The following is a 24,239-nucleotide window of genomic DNA, read 5'->3' as shown; positions in this document are numbered from 1 at the left end:
TCTTTGTCAGAGATTCCCCTGAGGTCCCTCCCAAAGAACAAAGGCACAGGACAATCTGACCATCTGACCCATGGTGCCTTTCCCACAGTGTTAAATCCTGCAGTGTGGATAGCTTCCAAACAAGTCACTTTATAATTAAGCAGTGTGGTTAATGAAACAAGAAAAACAAATAGATCATTGGAATGAGAACAGAGTTCAGAAATGAAACCACATATTAAAAAAAAAAAATCTTGTAACAAACTAAAAGAAAATTTAGCATGATGTAGTTATGTCCCTAGGGGTAGGAAAGGCCTTTAAAAAGGATACTGAAAACAAAAACAATAATGGACAAGAATGATCATCTTGATTATATCATATTTTAAAATTTCTGTAGAGGAAAAGACATCACAAACAGTTCTAAAATAAAGAATAAACTATGAAAAACATTTGCAATTCAATAGCAGATAAAGGATTGGTCAGAATATAAAATAAACCCCTGTGGGAACTTCCTTGGCAGCCCAAAGGTTAAGACTTTGCATTTCCACTGCAGAGGGTACAGGTTTGATCCCTGGTTGGGAAACTAAGATCCTGAACACCGTGTGGTGCGATTAAAAAAAAAAAAACTCCTATGAATATGTAAGAAAAGGTGAATGGACAAAGGATCTAAATAAATAGGCAATTCACAGAAGATCTAAAAATGCCCACTGTACCTATGAAATTATGCTCATTTTCATTGGCTATTAGGGAAATGCAAATTAAAACAATAATAAGAAAATCCAACAACAGGAAAACAGTGATAAGCATGTTTTACACTATGAGTGGAGTTATAAGTTGATGCAGTTGTGTTGAAGAACAACCACGCATGCATACTAAAAATTAAAATAGGGAACCCTTGTACACAGTTGGTGGGAATGTAAATTGGGGCAGCTACTACAGAAAACAGTATGAGATTGAGATAGTCGCTTAGTCGGGTCCGATTCTTTGCAACCCTGTGGACTGTAGCCCACCAAGCTCCTCTGTCCATGGGATTCTCCAGGCAAGAATACTGGAGTGTGTTGCTATTTCCTTCTGCAGGGGATCTTCCCAACCTAGGGATTGAACCCAGGTCTCCTGCATTGTGGGCAGATGCTTTAACCTCTGAGCCACCAGGGAAAACAGTATGGAGGGTCCTTAAAAAACTAATAATAGAACTACCATATGATCCAGTAGTTCCATTCTTGGGTATATATACCCAGAAAAAATGAAAACACTGATTTGAAATGACACATGCACCCCAATGTTCATAGCAGCATTTTTTTTACAACAGCCAAGACAGGGAAGCAACTGAGTTCCCATCAATAGATGACTGGATTAAGAAGATGTGGTAATAGATACAAAAGATTGAGAAAGTATGTATATACATACTATATATATACACACAAAAGAACAATTACCTGGGGGCGAAGGTGGTAGGGTGGAAGTAATCAAGAACTTCTAGTATTACTTGTAATATTTAACTTTTTAAGAAGCAAATGTGTTCATATATTATTTATTCAAGTAAAAACTAATAGTACAAAAAATGTTTCAAGTCACTGAGCTCAGAACAGGATAGCCTCTAGAGTGATAGTCATCTCTGATATAAAGTGGTACGTATTATGTTTTGTTTTACATGAACGATTAGAGGATGGCTGCAGAAAACATTTCTTTTTCCTTCGCTCCCTCTCTCCATTCTTAGTTTCAGTTAACAGTCTGTCTCAATTAAGTTAGATTTCTGTTAATTGATCATTTAATCTTTAAGTATTATTGTGACAAGCTTGGGAGTCCTTTAGTTATTCTGGGAAAATAATTTTATTCAAACTCCATAGGGGATATGTCTTGCTCTTTCCTCTTGTTGTCAGCAAGCCATAATGCTTCACCAGCACTAGCTTACCTTTTCCCTGATTTCTTTGCCTTTGCTGTTTGGCTTCCTGCTATTTAACAGATGTAGGGTGTGTGTGTTTTAACTGTTACTCCTTCATATATAATGGAGACTGTACTTGGAACTCATTTGGAAAAGTGGAGTGGGGGTGGGGCCGAAGGTGACTGCTTATTCAGAACACTGAGAAGCCAAATGCAGGAACTCTACCAAGGTAATAAATGGAAAGGAAAGCCTGTGCTGTGTTCTTTCCATTTCAGAACTATCCTTATTTCCCAATGGCAAAGAGCAAATTAGCCCTTGCAAATTTATGTGGATTGGCTCATACCAGCAATATATATGGGCTTCCCCGGTGGCTCAGATAATAAAGAATCTGCCTTCAATGCAGGAGACCCACATTTCATCCCTGGGTAGGGAAGATCCCCTGGAGAAGGGAGAGGCAACCCACTCCAGTATTCTTGCCTGGAGAATTCCATAGACAGAGGAGCCTGGAGGGCTACAGTCCATGGGGTCATAAGCAGTCAGACATGACTGAGCAACTAACATGCACACACAGCAATATATATACTAAAGAAAAACTCAGGCAAGCATCAGTAGTTGGATTCAGATGGGTTTCAGACATGCTGTGATATGGTGTGAAGAGGAAGCTATGACACTGAAGGCAAGTGTCCTTGTTGAGGCATCTGCTCAAAACAGCCAATAGGTCCAATGCTGGTGTAAGACCAAGAAGAATCTTCTCTGAGAGGTTGCTTTGCACAAAAGGGAACTACAGACTTTTCCAATATTAACCACATATTGTCTGAAAAGTGTTACAACTACCACTGTTAGAAAGATCTCTGTCTACTTTCATTCTCACCAACCAACCAGGGGCCTCCCAGGGTGGGGAAAAATAGGGAACTGTCACTTTGCTAGGGGATGTTCAGCTCCACTGAGTTGGGGACAGAGTTGGATGTCTGTAAGAGAAATTTAACTTTAGGGTGTAAATGACTGAATTTGCCCCCTTTCATTTAATACGTCCCAGGGTGGGGTGGGGGTGAGGGAAGAAGCTGAAGGTATAAGAAGTGGTTGGCAAGTTGCCCAAAGTCTAGAAGTTCTTAATCAGCTGACACAGACTGCAAGCCCCCAGGCTCCCTGCTTTCACACGAAGCGCACTTTCTCATCTCTGGTTCTTGTTTTTAAAGCAGAAGTTTAAAACAGTGCAATATTCTCTCATGTGGGGTTTTGCTTTAAACTACTGAAGACAAGGGGTAGGTGAAACAGCATGTGACCACCGAGTCAGAGAAGTGTCCATCCTCAGACCCAGACTGTGAAGTAGGGACTTTTTGATGTGGTCATTAATGCCAAGCCAGTTGGAAGGAGGCCTTTGATTCAAAGGCTCAAGGAAGACAAGAGGTGCAGCCCAGGAGAAATATGAAGTAGGGGCCCAGTCCCTTTTAGGGGGCTCCCTCCCACTCTGTCTATGGCCAGTTGGTCTCCTTGAAAACAAAGTTATTTCACATCTTGGGGCATATACATTTTCAATACTATCAGGTTTTCTTAAAGTTATCAGACATTCTTAGTGAAGTCAAATTAAGTTTACATTTTAAAAATTCCATTAAAAATCAGATATTTAAATCTATTTTAAGAAGCTGGTTAAAGAAATTAACCTGGCTAATAAAAACCAGATCTGGTTGTTTTTTTTTTTTTTAAGAGTTAAATAGATACGAGCCCCTCAGTGTCCTTGGGGCAGCTCTACCTGGTCTGATCCACCCTCCCTCAGGAACTTTGAGAGTGTTGCTCTGTCTTCTTGGACACCTGGCACAGGCTTGCCTTGAAACGTAAAGGAAACAGCAGTTGTGATCATTGGCATTAATAGTGTGGCTTCTGGAGCAGGGAGCCTAGAATTATTATCTATCTGTCGTCTTCCACTCAAAGAGAGAGCATCAGCAGCCATTGAAATTTTTGGTTCTCGAGAAGACAGGAAAGAGCAATATTTATTTCTCAATGTCCAAAGGGAAATTACAAAATCTCAGTGGTAGATGAATGCTTAAATACTTAATGCAATAAATCCTACCCTATTAAAAGCTATCCACAGTGGGATAAATTTCTGCCTGAGAATTAATAATAGAGACACAGGCTTCCCTCTCAGGGTAGAAACACAAAACTGCTCCATCCCTTCCTTGCACCTTTAAGAGAGGAAGCTCTGTGGTTCAGAAAACCCTTCTTCCTACTCTAACCTGCACAATGTCCAACCATTCCTTGCGAGGGCAGGCTCACCTCATTGTCCTGGTGATTAATCTCGCTGAGGTTTGACTGTTGCACCAGGACTGTTAGTAGCCTGTGAAGAAAAACAGGAGAAGTGGCTTTAAAGAAAAGAACCTGTATGAGAACATGACATTAAAAATACTGTCTGCTGAAGGCCTCCAAATGACCAGACACCCTTTGCATTTACTAGGGGAGAGATCTATGGGAAAGAAGCCAGGGTGATAGGTAAGAAGGCCCAGGAAGGCAGGTAGGAGGAAGACCTCTGTCTCTTGTCTCCCTTCCTCCCTATCTTAGTGCTTCTGGAGAGTGAAAGGGAATGCAGAAAGCAAATCCTCAGGCTTATCTTATTCACTAGACCGGTATCCCTTTGTGTTCACTCTAAGAAGCAAAGTTCTCTAGTGCTTATTCTTTATTCATTTTGCATAAACTTCGAGTGCTTTCAAATTGCTTCACCACTTGGAACATGTGCCATACCTTCTAAATGTATAGGTTATACCTGGAGGCAGTCAGCATTTACAATTTTGCTTATTCTTTCTAAAACGCAAAATATCTAAGCATGCAGTCACAGTTATCAGTGTGAAACAACTGCTGATGATTCCCAAGTTCAAGTTCTTATCCCACTTGGGACATATACGTGGTTGACTGAGGTCAACATTCCATCTATGGGAGAGAAGCAATTGAGTTTAGTACTTAGGAGCCCAGACTCTGGAGCCAGACTGCCTGGGTTCACATTCCAGTTCTGATACTGACCAACTCTGTGACCACAGGCAAGTAACCTAACTTCTCTGTACTTATGCATCCGCATCTGTAAAATGGGGGGAATGAAAGTGCCTACCCTGTAGCTCAGGGTGAGAATTAAATGAGTTAATATGCAGACAGCATTTTAGGCATGCCTAGAGCACAGTGTTATTTCTAGAATACTTAACCCTGGAAGTTTTAACCCAGGCTCCATCTCAGAATTCCCTGAGGAGATTTTTTAAAACCACAAATACCTGGGTTGTATATTCAAGGTTTCTGACTCAGTAGGTCTGGAGCGAAGCCCAGCTTCTACTGTTTAAATAAACTGTTCAGGAAATTCTTGTAAACAAACAAATTTGGAAACTACTGAGGAAGATGCTGAATGAATTAATCAATGAATATTCATTGTCATAGAATTGTGTCCCCTGGCCCCCAATTTATATGTTAAAGCTCTAACCTAGTGTGTGTGCATGCTCAGCTGCCTTAGTTGTGTCCGACTCTTTGCGACCCTATGGACTGTAGCCCACCAGGCTCCCCAGTCCATGGAATTCTCCAGGCAAGAATACTGGAGTGGGTTGCCATCCCCTCCTCTAGGGGATCTTCCCGACCCAGGGATGGAACCTGAGTCTCTTGTGTCTCTTGCACATTTTCAGTTCAGTTCAGTTCAGTTCAGTTCAGTTCAGTCACTCAGTCCTGTCCAACTCTTTGCGACCCCATGAATCGCAGCATGCCAGGCCTCCCTGTCCATCACCAACTCCCAGAGTTCACTCAGACTCACATCCATCGAGTCAGTGATGCCATCCAGCCATCTCATCCTCTGTCGTCCCCTTCTCCTCCTGCCCCAAATCCCTCCCAGCATCAGAGTCTTTTCCAATGAGTCAACTTTGCATGAGGTAGCCAAAATACTGGAGTTTCAGCTTTAGCATCATTCCTTCCAAAGAAATCCCAGGGCTGGTCTCCTTCAGAATGGACGAGTTGGATCTCCTTGCAGTCCAAGGGACTCTCAAGAGTCTTCTTCAACACCACAGTTCAAAAGCAGCAATTCTTCGGTGCTCAGCTTTCTTCACAGTCCAACTCTCACATCCATACATGACCACAGGAAAAACCATAGCCTTGACTAGACAGACCTTAGTTGGCAAAGTAATGTCTCTGCTTTTGAATATGCTATCTAGGTTGGTCATAACTTTTCTTCCAAGGAGTAAGCATCTTTTAATTTTATGGCTGCAGTCACCATCTGCAGGGATTTTGGAGCCTCCCCAAAATAAAGTCTGACACTGTTTCTACTGTTTCCCCATCTATTTCCCATGAAGTGATGGGACCGGATGCCATGATTTTCGTTCTCTGAATGTTGAGCTTTAAGCCAACTTTTTCACTCTCCTCTTTCACTTTCATCAAGAGGCTTTTGAGTTCCTCTTCACTTTCTGCCATAAGGGTGGTGTAATCTGCATATCTGAGGTTATTGATATTTCTCCCAGCAATCTTGATTCCAGCTTGTGTTTCTTCCAGTCCAGCATTTCTCATGATGTACTCTGCATAGAAGTTAAATAAGCAGGGTGACAATATACAGCCTTGATGTACTCCTTTTCCTATTGGGAACCAGTCTGTTGTTCCATGTCCAGTTCTAACTGTTGCTTCCTGACCTGCTTACAGATTTCTCAAGAGGCAGGTCAGGTGCTCTGGTATTCCCATCTCTTTCAGAATTTTCCACAGTTTATTGTGATCCACACAGTCAAAGGCTTTGGCATAGTCAATAAAGCAGATATAGATGTTTTTCTGGAACTCTCTTGCTTTTTCGATGATCCAGCGGATGTTGGCAATTTGATCTCTGGTTCCTCTGCCTTTTGTAAAACCAGCTTGAACATCAGGAAGTTCATGGTTCATGTATTGCTGAAGCCTGACTTGGAGAATTTTAAGCATTACTTTACTAGCATGTGAGATGAGTGCAATTGTGTGGTAGTTTGAGCATTCTTTGGCATTGCCTGTCTTTGGAATTGGAATGAAAACTGACCTTTTCCAGTCCTGTGGCCACTGCTGAGTTTTCCAAATTTGCTGGCATATTGAGTGCAGCACTTTCACAGCATCATCTTTCAGGATTTGAAATAGCTCAACTGGAATGCCATCACCTCCCCTAGCTTTGTTCATAGTGATGCTTTCTAAGGCCCACTTGACTTCACATTCCAGGATGTCTGGTTCTAGGTGAGTGATCACAGTATCATGGTTATCTGGGTCATGAAGATCTTTTTTGTACAGTTCTTCTGTGTAATCTTGCCACCTCTTCTTAACATCTTCTGCTTCTGTTAGGTTCATACCATTTCTGTCCTTTATTGAGCCCATCTTTGCATGAAATATTCCCTTGGTATCTCTAATTTTCTTGAAGAGATCTCTAGTCTTTCCCATTCTCTTCTTTTCCTCTATATCTTTGCATTGATAGCTGAAGAAGGCTTTCTTATCTCTTCTTGCTATTCTCTGGAACTCTGCATTCAGATGCTTATATCTTTACTTTTCTCCTTTGCTTTTTGCCTCTCTTCTTTTCACAGCTATTTGTAAGGCCTCCAGCCATTTTGCTTTTTTGCATTTCTTTTCCATGGGGATGATCTTGATCCCTGTCTCCTGTACAATGTCACAAACCTCATTCCATAGTTCCCTAAAATGTGACTGTATTTGGAGATAGAGCCTTTAAAGAGGTAGCTAAAATGGGGGTTTCCCTGGTGGCTCAGATGGTAAAGAATCCACCTGCAATGCAGGAGACCTGGGTTCCATCCTTGGTTCAGGAAGATCCTCTGAAGGAGAAAATGGGAACCTACTCCAGTATTCTTGCCTGGTGAATTCCATATATGGTCCACTGGTTCAAAAGAGTCAGACACAGCTGAGCAACTAACACACACACACACACACACACACACACACACACACATACAAGTTAAAATGAAGGATGATTACAGTGGGCCCTAATCCCATTTGATTAGTGTTCTAGAAAAAGAGATTAGGACACACAGAGTGACACAAAGACAGGCTCATGGTGGGCTTCACTGGTGGCTTAGATGGTAAAGAATCTGCCTGCAATGCAAGAGACCCAGGTTTGATCCCTGGGTTGGGAGGATCCCCTGGAGAAGGGAATGGCCCCCGCTCCAGTATTTTTGCCTGGAGAATCCTATGGACAGAGCAGCCTGGCAGGCTACAGTCCATAGGGTCCCAAAGAATTGGACATGACTGAGTGACTAACACTTTCACTTGACTTTTGCAGTGGAATGACCATTTGGAGAGACAGCAAGAGGATGGTAATTGAAAGCCAAGGAGAGAATCTCAGAGGAAACCAAGCCTATTGGCACTTTGATGTTGGACTACCAGTCTTCAGAGCTGTGAAAAAATAAATTTCTGTTGTTTAAGCCACCCAGCCTGTGGTACTTTGTTGTGGTCATCCCAACAGCAAACTAAACTCACCAAGACAATAAACAGTTGTCTATGTGGAAACAATTAAAAAATTCAGAAATTATTTTGGAAGAATTATTTGAAAAACAAAATGGCTTGTCTTTCTGCTGAATCAGATTTTCATTGTTGCTCAGCTTAGGTTACACCTAAAGCCCTAAGTATTAAACTGCTTAATACTGATCAGAGGGATTGATCATGCTGCATTTCAGAGTGCTTAAATGGGATAGACTTCTTCAGTGAGGGTGATATAAACAGGAAGCTTAAGTAGTGGTTGGCTTTTTAAAAAAAATTTTTACAATGTTGTGTTGGTTTCTGCTCTAAAACAATGTAAGTCAGCCATAATCAAACATATATTCCCTTCCTTTTGAGTCTCCTTCCCTCCCTCCACCCACCCCTCTAAGTCATCACAGAGCAACGGACTGGGCTTCTTGTGTTAAATCTAGTCTTATCACTGATTTGGGGGGGCAGGACAATGCTGTGATTTAAATCTGGTTTCACCACTATATGACCTTTCTGAGCTTCTGTTCCTCACTGCTGTAAAAAGGATAATAACAGTGACGGTGGTGATGAGAGTTAAATAATGTGACAGGTGTAAAGCTCCTAGTATACAGATTTTAAAGGAACAGTGGCTATGACTGAAAATGGCATATTTATTTTATCCTTTCTGAATTCTAGAATTCTTCCATCCGGTGGGAAGATGCTACAAAAATAATTGCATTATGGTTAACGTTGTTTTTTGTTTTCCTTTACAGCTTCTTTATGAGGGGAGGGTAACTGGTGACTTTCTTTCTCTCTTTCTTTTTCTCTTTCTCTCTCCTCCCCTCCCCTGCTCTCTCTTCTCTTTCCTTCCTCTGTCTCTCTCTCACTGTCTTATTGATGGCCATGGTCTGATGTCTAGGGTACATCTGGTGTAAGCGCTGAGTGAAGGAGAATGAGAGGGAGCAGGGGGTCAGTTGTGTCCAGTCTGGTTATCCTTGGCTGACCCTGAGCAGACTGAGATCGTCTGTAGTCAGACAGGCTGTTCTGGGGCTGCTCCAGAGCAGCGTGATCACACGGGAGGAAGCAAACTCTACCCAGATGGGAATGGAGGTGGGGAGATCAAGACCTCTTCTCACATCCTGGGTGAGCCTCCGAAGATCACGGGGTGAGCCCTATGCTGGATATTTCTTTTTGCCTCTCAGATCCAGCCTCTGCCCTGCAGATTCCTGCTTTGAAGGCTGACCTCCAACAATGTCATCACCCAGGTCCCGGGCCCTCTGACTTCCATTGGGTTTGGTCAGTGGGAGAACCTGCAAGAGGAAGGAGAGGAGCCACTTCCCTTTCTGACAATGACTTTTTTCCTCTACAAAAGGCCTGGGCTCCTGCCAGGTGGCCCCTCTCCTGCATTCCAATTACAACTACAACACAGTTTCCAATAAGAGCTTCCTTCCTCACCTCTTGTGAGGTCCGGGTGAAACATTTTCCTGTGTTAGGAGGAGAGTAGGGGTGGAAATTGTCACCATCTCTTGTTAGTTGATTTCAAATGTGTTACTCGCTCAGTCCTGTCCAACTCTTTGTGACCCCATGGACTGTAGCCTGCCAGGCTCCTCTGTTCATGGAATTCTCCAGGCAAGAATACTGGAGTGGGTAGCCATTCGCTTCTCCAAGGGATCTTCCCAACCTAAGGATCAAACCCGGGTTTCCTGCATTGCAGGCAGATTCTTTACCATCTGAGTCACTAGGGAAGCTCTAATTTCAAATAGCCTTTCATTAAACTTTGTTAGTCATCCCTATTTCATGTTTTCCCTGTCATGACTCTGAGTGATATATGCAAATTATTCTGCTTGCCTCCATTTGATTCCTTAAGCCACTAAGCCATCAATCTTAAAGCTGGTACAAATTTACAGATGATATTCTCTCTCTCTCCCATTTTATGAGAACAAATGACCCAATGCACTACATTGCTTGCCAAGGCCGGCACACATTGCCTTGGTTATCCAGCTTGGACAGAACCCAGGTGTCTGATTTCAGCCTGGTGCTTCGATATTGTTCCGTGGTTCAGAGGCAGTCTGCAAGAAACTTGTCCCACATCTGTCTTAATGACCAGTGGACTTGCAGACCTCTTAGTTTTGTTTTCTTAGCGCTCCTGTTATGTGCTAAGCTTACCCAGGAGTATTTATCATATAACCCCCAAGTCCATCTATTACCACTAGCTAAAACTCTGTCCATCTCTCCGATCTCCAGCCACAGCATCAGGCCCACCTCCTCCCAGCTGTCAGGACAGCAGACCCAGGTCCCAGCAGACAGGCAGAGTGGGGGTGATGAGAGCACAGAGGCTGGAGCCAGACTGCCTCTGTGAGATCCCCTGCTCCCTCACCAATCAGCCAGACCTTGGATTCATTAGGAAACTCTCAGTGAGTACATTTTCCTACCTGTAAAATAAACATAACACCTCTTCTCTAAAGATCTGTTGTAACTGTAAATGAGTCAATGCCCATAAGGCTCTTAGAATGGACTTTATATACTATAATAAATTCTATATAATGATTGATTTCTTATTACAAAAAGGTCCTACCCCTTATATCTTGGGGTCCCCTGATTGCCATGAGGTGATTGGTTGGCCAGGGAGAGCTCAGTTAGAAGTATCCTGGAAAGAAGGGAGGCTTGACTCATGGAGCTTCTCTGTTTTGCTGGCCCCTTGGGCTCACAGTCCTGAAGCTGGCTCGGCCCGGGGATGACTGAGGAGAAGGGTTCCCAAGACTGCCGTCTGCTCTCCTGTCCCAGAATCTGCCCAGTGGTGGGAGTAAGCTGCCATGAAATATCCACTGCAGATTAGGAGGCATCATCTCGAAACTAGAGAGCGGAATCTCACAGAAATGATTTCCTTCCTCCCTCTAGCTGCAGTCAAGAGAATAAAAAGAGGCAGAGCTGCCGGCACTTTGGCAAGAAAAAAAAAAAAAATCTGCTGGTAACCATGGAGATGATGAAAATGACTTTCAGAGAGCCCTGTGACTGCTTTCAGAGGAAATCGCTGCTTGCCTTCCAACTCTAGCATGCACAACGTTGTACAAACACAACTGCATGCTCTTTGCAGCTTTGTTAATGATCATGCCTCTTCTTTCACATCGGCGCCCTCTGAATGCCCTAGCCAAGGAAGCAAGAATAGCCATGGGGAGCTGAAAGGCAGAAAATTCAGACCTGCTGAGAAGTGGAGTATTCAAAGCAAGGGGACTCATGAGATGAAACTTGTGCTCCTTTGCTTTTGTCCATCCAGCTTGCCCTAGTGTTCTTAATTATTGGTCCTTCCTCCCTGCAGGAGCTTAGATTCCCCACTGAGCTATCGCTTAGCTAAGGCTGCACATTGACTGGCTGGTTTGCTAGTGAGTTGTTTCCATCAGAGAACCAAAATCTCTCTGGAGGCAAAGGGCTAATTGAAGTGTCCCCTTGGCTAGTTTACAAGCTGCTGAAGTTTGAGACTTCACTCTAAATAGTCTCCAGCAAGCACCGAGTGGAAGGAGTGTGTGCTGTTTGGAAATCTAGGGATGAGTGGATTTTAAAAGGAGTCTGAGTACCTGTGTACAAGTCCACAATGTGGCCAGCACATGTGCTTATGATTAGAGGAAAAATATACATGCATGTACACTGACGAAGGCAGAGAAGGGAGTTTCAGAGGAGCTGATGGTTGAGTTTGATGTTCACTGGGTTCTAAAATCTTGCAATGCTCTACGTCCCACGGTTAAAACAAAGGGAAGTGCTGTTTATACCGTGATGAACTTCACAGGAAATGTGTGCTCATGTCAGTGAGTGCAGGACTGTGTGTACATGTACCTGTGTGGTTGCATTTTTTGTGGACCTGTGTGTGCTAAGGTGGAAAAGGCCAGGGTGGCGTGTTCGGGGTTTCATTCTTTAGGGCTGATCAATTGCATCTTTTTATTTCTGTCTTCCATCATCATCATCAACATCCTCACCCTCATCATCGTCACTAACAGTGAACACTGACAATTGACGCTGCTCAGTGCTTTCTCACAAAGTTTCTCATTTACTTCTGCCTCCTTACCTAGGAGGTAAGTACTGTATTACTCCTACTTTCTAAAACAGAAAGCTGGACCTTAATATGTTAACTTGCCCAAGATAATAGTGTCTATAAGAGATGGAGCCAGATTCATCCTCAGCCAGTCTGTCGCCTGGGCTGGCACTCCTGCCCACCCTTTACCTCCATCCAAAAAAAGGATTTTAGGTGGTTTTCAGATACATATAGTAAGACAAGATCGCAAGAAGAAATAGGCAGAGAGAAAATGAGGACAGGATAAAGAACACATAATTATGGTCCTATGCGCATGCCAGAGGTGAGACAAAAATTGGGTTTTGAGTTTTCTAGATATATAAAGAGAGAAACCCGATCATAAGTCACAGTGTCCACAGAGTAAAAATAATTCATCAGAAGCAGCACAGGAATTCCTCCTTTAGTAGAAATTTTTCTTGTGTGGTTTTTCAGAAAAGGTTGTTTTTGGACACTGTAATGAACAAAATATTTCCTGACAATCAGACAATAAGGAGTTCTGTAAGGCTGTTTCTTTTTTTGTTTTGACTACATGGTATGCAGAACTTCCTGGACTGAGGATTGAACCTGTGTCTCCTGCACTGCAAGAGCGGAGCCTTATTTACTGGACTACCAGGGAAGTCCCATAAGACTATTTCTCATAAGGCCTCTCGGGGTAGACTGAGGGCTTAATGACAAAGTGTGGCCATTAGAATGAATTCAACAGGATCCATAGCAGTGGACTCCAGGAGCACGGCAGACCCACTGGGCAGGTTACTTATCTTCACACATGCACTAGGCAATTAGTTGTCTTCTTGATGCCTTAGTTTTCTCTGTAAAATGGGGATAGAAATATTACCTATCACACAGAGGTGTGGTAAAGGTTAGATGAGACAGCACATAGAAAGTGCTCAGAATTTTGCTCAGAACATGATAAATAATTAATGCTGCTTGTCATCATCATGCTTGTTATACCTATAGACCTCTATGCTTCAATGGTCAGACAAGCTGGCCTAAAGTTGTGTCCATTTAGGAAAATTAAATAGTTGAACAGATTTATATGACTTAATGGAAGGTCACTCCCTTCTGCACTATGATTTTAGGATTAGAAGATGCCTGTAAGGCAGACTAAGATTTTTTTCTTAGAAAGTGATTCTGAGTTCAAGTAGACAGATAAATGGGCTATGCTCTTGGGCTATGTTCAAGCCCAAGTTCTTTGGCTTGGTTAGTTTTGCCTTGAAACATTTAATTCAGATGTTATCAAGCTCTGCCACAACCATAAGATTTCTCAATAAAACAATGATAAAGTATCTAGTTTTAAGTATGTAATTCTATAAGAAGTCTTTTCAATCAAGGTAGTTTTGAAATGTTCTCTAGGTAACAAAGTCAGCTAATTAGTTATATTGGTTGTACAAAACTAAAGGTTGGCCCTTGCCATCTACCTCTACAAAGATTCAGTCCAAACTGCTGAGATTTCTGACTTAACCCCCTGAAAGGAGATCAGGGTGGAGATCAGGAATGACACACCCCATGCTCTGGGAAAAACAACTGGCAGAATAGGCCTTAACTTCAGAATAGGAGTTAGATATTTTCAGAAGAAGGCTTTATGAGCCCAATTCTTACATGTCTTCATATCTAGAAAAGCACTAAAGTCGTTCATGGTGATAACTGCTTCTCGTGACTTGCAGTAACCTTCTACAAAAATACGTGGTTAATGTATGTACTCCCCCCTTCACCAAAATCACATAGACACTGACCTTTCCCCTACCTCTTTGCAGTAGTTTCTCAGAGCTATCTGAAATGCTGTCTCCTGGGCTATAGTCCTCATTTTGCCCCAAATAAAACTTAATTCACAACTCTTACATTGTATAATTTTCTTCTCTCAACAGTTGTTAAGGTTTAACCCAATTCATTTTTGGATAACATTTATCAGAAATGCTAATTTTGGTTTTGGAACATTTAATCTTACCCTTTGGGTTTTACTAGTTACAGCAGCTAGCATTACCATATTTAAAGCAGATTTTATCTTCCAAAATCAGCAAACTGTCCATCTAGGACAATGACACTATATCATTAGTACAAAGAGAATTTTATTTTTCTGGCTTCAGCTCTTCCAAAGGTGGTGACTGGGTCATTTGGGACAGTTTCATGAGAAGGGGAAACCACAGCTCTGTGCTCTCTCAGTTACAGTGATGTAATGTAGGTCCTAGAGAGTCTAGAGGCATAATAAGAATGAGTCTAACAAATCCACAAAAGAGGAAGTATGCTTAGATTGTTTTTGAATATATTATTGCAGTGATTTCAGATGATAAGCTTACTCTATTGACCAAATTGAGGATTTTGATGCAAAGGCTTAGTTCACCCATCAGGTGCAATAGTTTAATGGCAGAGCCAGCTTCTCATCAAAATTCTTGTCCCCCTTTCTTGGATTGGAGTCATTGCCAGGATGTGGATTCTTTCTTGGTCAGGGACTATGTTCCCTAGTGTACCTTATGGCTGAATGACTCATCCTTATTAATGGAATGTGAGCAGAAGTGAACTGTGTCATTTACAGGCTGAGTTTTTAAAGAAATAAGTGAGGCTTGTCTACTCTCCTCTTACCCTATCTGCAGGCTGAACAAAAAGGATTCTGTGATACTAGGAAATAATGAAGCCACAAGCTGGCATCTCTAAATCATCTGTAGAGGGGAGCCACCTCCCCTGCTCCCAGTCCAGGAAACCTACATTGGAATAAACTTATATTATGTTAAAATGCTTTCACTTTTTACTTTCATGCATTAGAGAAGGAAATGGCAACCCACTCCAGTGTTCTTGCCTGGTGGGCTGCCATCTCTGGGGTCGCACAGAGTTAGACACGACTGAAGCGACTTAGCAGCAGCAGCAGCAGCAAGGCTTCCATGGTGGCTCAGATGGTAAAGAATCTGCCTATAACGTAGGAGACCCAGGCTCAATCCCTGGGTCAGGAAGATCCCCTGGAGTAGGAAGTGGTGACCCACTCCAGTATGCTTGCCTGGAGAATTCCATGAACAGAGGAGCCTGGTGGGCTACAGTCCCTGGGGTCGCAAAGAGTCAGACGCGATTAACACACACACTCTTGGGAAAACAGTATGATTTTGTGACTAAATATTTTTGTGGGTCGTCTAGAAAAGTCATTCTTTTTTCATCAAAAGGTAGTCATCTTTTTATGATGTCCACAGATTGTTAGCTCTGGGCTTCCTGTTTCTTCTCTAAACTTCCTTGTTTTGTTGGGCTTTGAGTAAATCTTAGTTTTCTATTATTGCTGGATATGATCCAATGATAATAAAAGGCAAGACTTGGTTGGGAATAGTCCTGGAATTTCCCAAGTCCTCTTACTTTAGTGTAAACCAGACTGAAATGAAGAAACCCTATCACCTCTCAACCTGGAAGGGGCCTTGGTCGCCTCAACCCCCACAGGCTTGAGTTTACTTCTGGACACAGGGTTTGGAGGAGGAGGCAGCAGAAGGCAGCCCCTGAGATGCTGGCCTACTGCCTAGCTCTGGGATGTGAAATTCCTGTCAGAGGTCTGCTCTGTCAGCAAAGGTGCAGGAAGTGCCTGGAGTGTTGCTGATTCCATACTGGGAAACTTTGTTATCAAGCTGCGAGGAGGGGCTTTTGAAAGATTGGGGATCCAGGCCACTCAGTACAGAGGACTCTCTGGGCAAAGCTTTTTCCTTTGTTGCACAATCATCTTACAAGAAAGTAATTATTTGAGGACTTTCCTTTGCATAGCCTCCAGGATCACACATTCTTGGTTTTCCTGCTAACCCACTGGTTACCCCCTGCCCTCTCAGTCTCCTTTGCTGGGTCTTTGCCTCCTTCCAGCTGTTGACTTAAAAAAATGAGACTTGTGAATTAAGTTTTATTTGGGGGCAAAATGAGGACTGTAGCTGGGGAGAACTCAAGTAGCTCTGAGAAACTACTCCAGAAAAGAAGCGGGGAAGGTCAGCGTATATACGAGATTTTGGGGAGGGGGGAATATATGCAGTCAAGTGCTCATTTTTCCAGGTTTCTTCCAGTCTCATGAAGCTTTTGCTAGTCACAAGGAGCAGTCATCACCGTGGAGGATTTTAGTGCTTTTCTAGATATGAGGAGATACAAGAACTGGGCTCATAACATTGGCTCCTGAAAATATCTACCCATCTGAAGACCTGTTCTCCCAGTTTTCCCCTGAGCACAGCATGTTTCATTTCTGCTCTGAACTCCTGAACTCCTTTCCTGGTTGTGGGGAGGTGAGAGGTGGGTGGGAGAGGGGTGGGGGCGGGGTTTGAAAATCAGCAGCTATAGCAGCACGTGAGTTAATCTTTATAGAGGTAGATGTGTGCTCAGTTGCTCAGTCATGTCCAACTCTTTGTGACGCCGTGGACTGTATAGAGAAGCCCACCAGGCTTCTCTGTCCATGGAATTTTCTAGGCAAGAATACTGAAGCAAGTTGCCGTTTCCTATTCCAGGGGATCTCCTGACCCAGGGATAAAACCCTCATCTTTTGTGTCTCCTACATTGGCAGGTGGATTCTTTATCACTAGTGCCAGTTGGGAAATACCCAGAGATAGATGGCAAGTGCCAGTGACAAGTGCCAATTTGTAGCTGACACCACCCTTAAATGTTGATGACTCTGAGTTCAGACAGTAATGTTCTCTTACCTTGTTTGATTTCCGTCATAGCCCTCATCACTACTTGAAATTATACTATTTATTTGTTTGCTAGTGTGTCACTTAACTCCTTCACCCAAAAGTAAGATCTGTGAAGTCAGAGCCACTGTCTGGCTCATGGGGAAATCTAAGGCCTAGAGCAATGCTTGGTCCATAATAGGCACTCTAAGCATGCAATAAATAGTTATTGAATTAATCATTGACTGACTGAGTGAATGAATATACAAATTCAGATGATGACACGTAGCATTTCTTACTAAATCAGAGACTAGGAGAAAAGGGTTTTATCGAAGTCAAATTGAGAGTGATATTAGAGTTGAGATTTTTCCAGGGTATTTTGATTCATTGAGATGTGGTCCTGTGTGCTGAAAATACCAAAGAAATGGATAGATTTTGTTTTTATTTGCTACAAGGGTTGGATTAGGTGAGCTTCTAATCCAACTTGGATACGTCCCAATTTGAATGTCGTGTGAACCTGGCTACAGACGTACCTCACATCAGGCTCAGCGGTGGCAGCGTGCAGTGGCAGACGGCCATTTTTATCTGGAATATTGTGCTTGGCACCGTTTCTGAGTAGACTCACACAGCCTTCCAGCCATCCCTGGAAGAGCAAAAGCAATGGTATACAACACAATCCTGCATGACATAGTAACAGAGTCCAACAAACTTTCTCCAGTTTTCTTTCTCTCTCTTCTTTTGGTTTGGCTAAAAACATATTCTATTTGACCTGAAGTTGTTGGTTAAGGCCCATACCTACCATTCAGACAGCAGAGGATGGAAGGTCTTGAGGTGTGGATTTTTGAGTTTTCCGGAGGACATTTTCCTGTCAGGGGCAGACGGATCCTAGAGTCTTCTGCCTCTGTCTCCCCAGTTCTACGGCCACTCGCTGAGACTCATTCCCCTTTTAGACTCAGTTTCCAGAGCCAAAGGTGGCAAGTGATGAGGATGATTAGTCAACTCTAGACCCTTTTGGGCTTAACTCCAAATCATGCTAATTTCAAAACTGGATACCATGGTCTGCTTTTAAAACTGGGCTCCTATGTCATTATTTAATTTATTTCTTTTTGGCTTCACTGGGTCTCTGTCGCTGCACAAGGGCTTCTCTAGTTGCAGCGAGTGGGGGCTACTCTCTAGTTACAGCGTGCAGGCTTCTCACTGAGGTGGCTTCTCTTGTTGTGGAGCATGGGGTCCAGAGTGGGAGGGCTTCAGTAGTTGTGGAGCTTGGACTCAGCAGCTGTGGTGCGTGGGCTTAGTTGCCCATCAGCAAGTGGAATCTTCCCACGCCACAGATTGAATCTCTGTCCCCTGATTTGGCAGGAGGATTCTTAACCACTGGACCACCACAGAAGTCCCTAAGTCTTTATGTCCCAAACTCCACTCTATGCCTCAGTTCACCTATATCTGAGGTATGGCCCTTCATCCCCTTTTCCAAGTTCTCTTTCTAGCAACCCCAAAGATAATATCTTTGTTACTCTAGTCAGTCTCTTTTCTGATCCCTAGAATTCTAAACTGAGCTCTACTCCAATGGCTGGGACCCTGCCAGCCACTCACTGCCCTTTCTGCTCTTGAATATGGATCTATTACCAGCACCCTCTTATGTGCTCCCAATTGTTGTTTTATCCACCTCTGAATTCCGCAAGACCCCTCCTGTGAACTCTGTTGCCTACAAATTCACCAGATTGAGACCTGATATTGCCACATCTGATGCTTGACTCCTCCTTGGTTAGCACTTAAAATAGGGTCATTTCTCCACTGTCCCTCTGATTTCAAAGGGAAACTGTAACTGCAGGCCAGTCCTTCCTTCCTGTTCATTAATACTTTAAGTAACTGACCCAACCCTGCTGATAACTGAGCTTGGCTCACATGTCAAGGAGAACACCTCCAACATTCATCCAGAATCACTTGGGTTTCCCACCTAATTATAAATAAACTTATAAGTAAATTCAGTTATGATTATGAATAATAATATAATATAACTCTATTTCTTTCCCTGCTTTATTCCGTTCTTGTATAGTTAAGCCTCAAGATTACCCAGTAATGAGAAAGATTACTGAATATTTTCCCTTGCAATACTGGTAGTAATAAAAATGTCACTAAATGCATGGAAGAGAAGGAAGGATAATGATAAGACCTTTCAGTTCTGAAAAGTCTAGAAAAAAAACTTTCAACAAAAGCACAGTAAAATTCATAGGTTCTAAGATTGAATATGGCTTTGTAGAGCTGACCAATTATATCTGAGTGTTAAGTAGAGGCAAATAGTTTTCAGTCTTGAGTCATAGTTTACTAAGATATTAAATCTGGTTTTAATTCCTAATGCCTAAGTCATCTAGTTCTCTGATTAAAAGGAAAAATATGAGCAGGAGACCAAAAGGAAAGCATACCGGACAAATTTCAGAGTTGCCAAAGTTTTATAGCTTTTGAAAAATAAATCTTCTGATGGAGGAGGGTTTTAACCATTTTTTATCATTTTGCCACATTTCATGGAAGTATGTATGCGGTTTTCTTTTTTTCTTCTTCAGAAAAGAAATCAGAAAACTATTGACTACATCTGAATTTCATGGTCATTATTTAGAACAAAAAACTATGTTTTGTACTACTATGTGCTGGGTGACTACATGTGGTTCTCCTTCAATTGTGACCAACTTAGGGTATTATTTTTGTTACATTTTACAAATGAAGAAAGAGGCGTAAAGAGGTGAAGAAATTTGCCTATGATTACACCTCTATGGTAAGTTTATTTGTATATTGAGTTTGAATCTGTGACTGAGACAATTTCTGAATGTTCCCTTTGTCAAGTTTCTCTTCAATACTTTAATTCAAACATTGCCAGAGAGAGTGGTGGGCTTCACAGTGTAATCACTAAGACGCTATGTATTCTCACCTCCAGGGAAACTCAGAAGAGCCAGTGAGGGGCCCTGCCTTGGGCTTCCAAACAGAGGTGGTGTCAACAGTAGAGGGTAATGCCATGCTGCCATGCAGGCATACTTTCCTATGCAAGCCCTTAGAATGCGTTCCCAGAAAGAGCTGTATGCAACAGTGGCAACTCGCTAAGCTCACTGCTCACCGTGATCTAGGGAACTTCTCCCTGTCTCTGAAGTGGCTATCCAGCCCAAGAAATGTGAAATTTGAATTTTAGAAGTGTCCCTTGATTCCAGTGTATTCTGTTGCTTGTTGCTTGTTGTTGTTTAGTTGCTTAGTCACATCTGACTCTTTTGCAACCCCAAGGACTATAGCCAGTCACCCGTCAGGCTCCTCTGTCCATGGGATTCTCTAGGCAAGAATACTGGAGTGGGTTGCCATTTGCTTCTCCAGGGGATTTTCCCTACCCATGGATCGATCCTGCATCTCCTGCATTGGCAGGCGAATTTTTTACCACTGAGCCACCAGGGAAGCTCCTAGAGGCTTATCAGGAAGATCCAAAATGACTTAAATCCATGCTACCAATTCTAAGTGATTATATAAATGTTAGAGATGATTAAGGCAAAATTTCTTCACTTCTATTTCTATTGACCAGCTGCACAAATCGAAGATCACTCTTCTGCAAGTAGGGGCCCCGTAGCAATATATCTAGTCCACCCCACTCCTTCACACCCGCCACAGATACAGTTGGTACCAGATAGGTTGCCAGGCAGAGACTCGTGCGGCCATAAGCATCCTGCGTGTTAATATTGGCTCCCATCTTCAACAGCAGCTTCACTGTGTCCACTTGGCGTCCAGAAACCGCATGCATTAAGGGTGTACATCCTGGAATGAGACATTTCAACAGCTTTTAAAAATGTTTGACTTGTGAAATACATGAGTCGACTTTATTTGCCTGTTCATTTATTATGCTCTTTGCAGATGAACTACCCTCAACACAAATTCAGCTGCTGAGCTGAAGAGAGACGATGATTGTTGCTGCATTTATATTGGGTTGGCCAAAAGTTTTTTTTCTTTTTCTATAAGTTGTCTCTAGTAGTGCTCACTTGTCTCTAACTTCATTCTAAACAATTTTGTTTGGTTGTACTGTGATAGCTGTCACATCAGCATGCATTTAAAAAAATTATCAAAATTGGTGAATTTTTGTAGCTATTTTAATATTCAAGACAGAAGAAAAAAGCAACATTTTCAGCATATTATGCTTTATTATTTCAACAAAGATAAAAGTGCAATGGAAACTCAAAAAAACATTCGTGCAGTGTATGGGAAAGGTGCTGTGACTGATCAAACATGTCAAAGTATTTTGTGAAGTTTCATGCTGGAGATTTCTTGCTGGACGATGCTGCACAGTTGGGTAGACCAGTTGAAGCTGATAACGATCAAATCAAGACATTAACTGAGAACGATCAACATTATACCACACAGAAGGTAGCTGATATATCAAAATTTCCAAATCAAGTATGGAAAATCATTTGCACCTGCTTGGTTATGCTAATCACTTCGATGTTTGGATTCCATATAAGTTAAGGAAAAAACACTTTTGACCTTATTTCTGCATGTGATTCTCTACTTAAACGTAACAAAAACATTTTGCTTTTGAAACAAATTGTGATGGGTAATGACAAGTGGATTCTGTACAATAATGTGGGAACATAAAAGACTGTGGGACAAGTGAAATGAACCACCACCAACCACACCACAAGTCAGTCTTCAATCCAAAGAAGGTGACATGTATATGGTGGGATAGGAAGGTTGTCCTCTATTATGAGCTCCTGGAAAAACCAAACAATTAATTCCAACTATTGCCCCCAGGGCTTCCCTGGTGGCTCAGATGGTAAAGTGTCTGCCCACAATGCGGGAGATCTGGGTTTGATCCCTGGGTCAGCAAGATCTCCTGGAGAAGGAAATGGCAACCCACTCCAGCACTCTTGCCTGGAAAATTCCATGGACTGAGGAGCCTGGTAGGCTACAGTCCATGGGGTTGCAAAGAGTCGGACACGACTGAGTGACTTGACTTTCACTTTCTATTGCTGTCAAATAGACCGACTGAAAATAGCACTAGATGAAAAGTGTCTAGAATTAATCAGCAGAAAATACATAAGAGAGTTTCTACTTAAAAACTGAAGGAACTTTTTAGCCAGCCCAATATAAATTATGTATTTTTAGACCCTGTTAAATCTTTTGTAATCTTGCTGTAATTGCTTGATTAAAACATTTTGTGCAGATGATAAAGTTTATTTATTACTACCTTGGGAATCAGCATAATTTGGGACATAACAGGCAGGGTTAAGCCTGAGTTGGTTTGAACAATGCAGAATCTGAAAGTATCTTTAGCAAGCAATGCTGACTAGGCAGACAGGTACAGCACACACTTATTGGAGGTGATTAGTAATACAAAATCACTGCAGATGGTGACTGCAGTCATGAAATTAAAAGATGCTTGTTCCTTGGAAGAAAAGTTATGATCAACCTAGACAGCATATTAAAAAGCAGAGACATTACTTCTCCAACAAAGGTCTGTCTGGTCAAAGACATGGTTTTTCCAGTGGTCATGTATGGATGTGCGAGTTGAACTATAAAGAAAGCTGTGTACCGAAGAATTGATGCCTTTGAATTGTGGTGTTGGAGAAGACTCTTGAGCATCCCTTGGACTGAAAGGAGATCCAACCAGTCCATCCTAAAGGAGATCAGTCCTGGGTGTTCATTGGAAGGACTGATGTTGAAGCTGAAACTCCAATACTTTGGCCACCTGATGCAAAGAACTGACTTATTTGAGAATACCCTGATGCTGGGAAAGACGGAGGGCAGGAAGAGAAGGGGACGACAGAAGATGAGATGGTTGGATGGCATCACCGACTCAATGGACATGAGTCTGAGTAAGCTCCAGGAGTTGGTGATGGACAGGGAAGCCTGGCGTGCTGCAGTCCATGGGGTCGCAAAGACTCAGACACAACTGAGCGACTGAACTGAATTCTCCCCTACTTCATTCTTCTTTTTCAAAATTGTTTTAACTCTCCTAGTTTCTTTGCTTTCTATATGAATTTTATATAATCTTGTCTATATCCACAAAAGATATCTTACTTGAGTTTGACAGAAATTGCATTAAACTTGTATATGAATTTGGGGAGCATTTCATGTTTACTATATTGAATCTTCTAATCCATGAACATGATCTCTCCATTTATTTTAGATCTTTGATTTCTTTCATCAGCATTTTATAGTTTAGAGTATGTAAGTCTTGAATGTATTTTGTTTTATTCACACCTAAATATTTTTTTATTGAGTGATTTTACTTGGTATTGTGGTTTGAATGTTGATGTCCATGTGTTCATTTCTAGTGTATATCAATAGAAATAAATTTGGTTTTGTATATTGATTTTGTATCCTGGAACCTTGCTCAATTCATTAGTTTGAGTTTTTGATAGGTTTTTTAGTATTTCCTATGTAGACAATCAAGTTGTGCAAAAAAAGGAACAGTTTTCTTTTTCAATATGTATGCTTGTTTTTTTTTCTTTTCTTTTCTTTTCTTGCTTTTTTGCACTGGCTAGAATTCCCAGGGCTATGTTGAATATGAGAAAGAATAAACTTTTTTGCTTTGTTGCCCATCTCAGGGGCAAAGCATTCAGTCTTTCACCAGTAAGTAAAACGTTAGCTCTAGGGTTTTTTGTAGATACTACCTATCAAATTGAAGAAGATCTCCTCCACACCTATCTTTCTGAGAGTTTTTAATAATGAATGTGTGCTGAATTTTGTCAAATGTTTTTTATGCATCAACTGATATGATCATGTGGGTTTTCTTCTTAGCTGGTTAAAATGACACATTGGTTAATTTTTCAAGTTTCTTTTTTCAAGGTTTATTTGTTTTTGACTATGCTGGGTCTTCGTTGCTGCATTGGCTTTTCTCCAGTTGTGGCAAGAGGGGGCTCTTCTCTAGGTGGAGTATGCTGGCTTCTCTTGTTGCTGCTCCAAAGCACAGGCTCAGTAGCTCTGGTGCATGGGCTTAGTTGTTCCATAGCATGTGGGATCTTATTGGACCAGGGATCGAACCCATGTCTCCTGCACTGGCAGGCAGATTCTTTACTACTGAGCCACCAGGGAAGCCTCAATTTTCAAGTGTTGAAATGGACTTACATTCCTAGAACAAGCCACATCTTGTCCTGGTATATAATTCTTTTTTATAGATTACTGAATTCTGTTTGCTGGTTTAAAAAATTTTTTATTTGTTTTTTATTTTTTGGCTATACCTCACGGCATGTAGACTCTTAGTTCCCCAATCAGGGATTGGACTTGTGCCCCCTGCATTGGAAGTGCAGAGTCTTAACTCCTGGACCATCAGAGAAGTCCCTAT

The 24,239-nt window shown here is 42.0% G+C and overlaps 1 protein-coding gene across 1 annotated transcript in view; it reads right to left on the bottom strand.

Annotated features, from left to right (window-relative positions):
• ANKRD55 (ankyrin repeat domain 55) overlaps positions 1 to 24,239 on the bottom strand; it is a 111,239-nt gene that overhangs the window by 52,488 nt on the left and 34,512 nt on the right. The window contains exons 3-5 of the mRNA XM_068990728.1: positions 20,586 to 20,716; positions 17,464 to 17,573; positions 4,130 to 4,190 (exon numbers count right to left, since the gene is read on the bottom strand). Of these exons, the coding sequence (XP_068846829.1) occupies positions 4,130 to 4,190; positions 17,464 to 17,573; positions 20,586 to 20,716 (302 nt within the window). The remainder of the gene's footprint in view (positions 1 to 4,129; positions 4,191 to 17,463; positions 17,574 to 20,585; positions 20,717 to 24,239) is intronic.

Source organism: Capricornis sumatraensis, chromosome 18 (assembly GCF_032405125.1).
Source record: "Capricornis sumatraensis isolate serow.1 chromosome 18, serow.2, whole genome shotgun sequence".
In the NCBI taxonomy this organism is placed as follows: Eukaryota; Metazoa; Chordata; class Mammalia; order Artiodactyla; family Bovidae; genus Capricornis; species Capricornis sumatraensis.
This window is presented reverse-complemented; position numbering and strand designations above follow the sequence as displayed.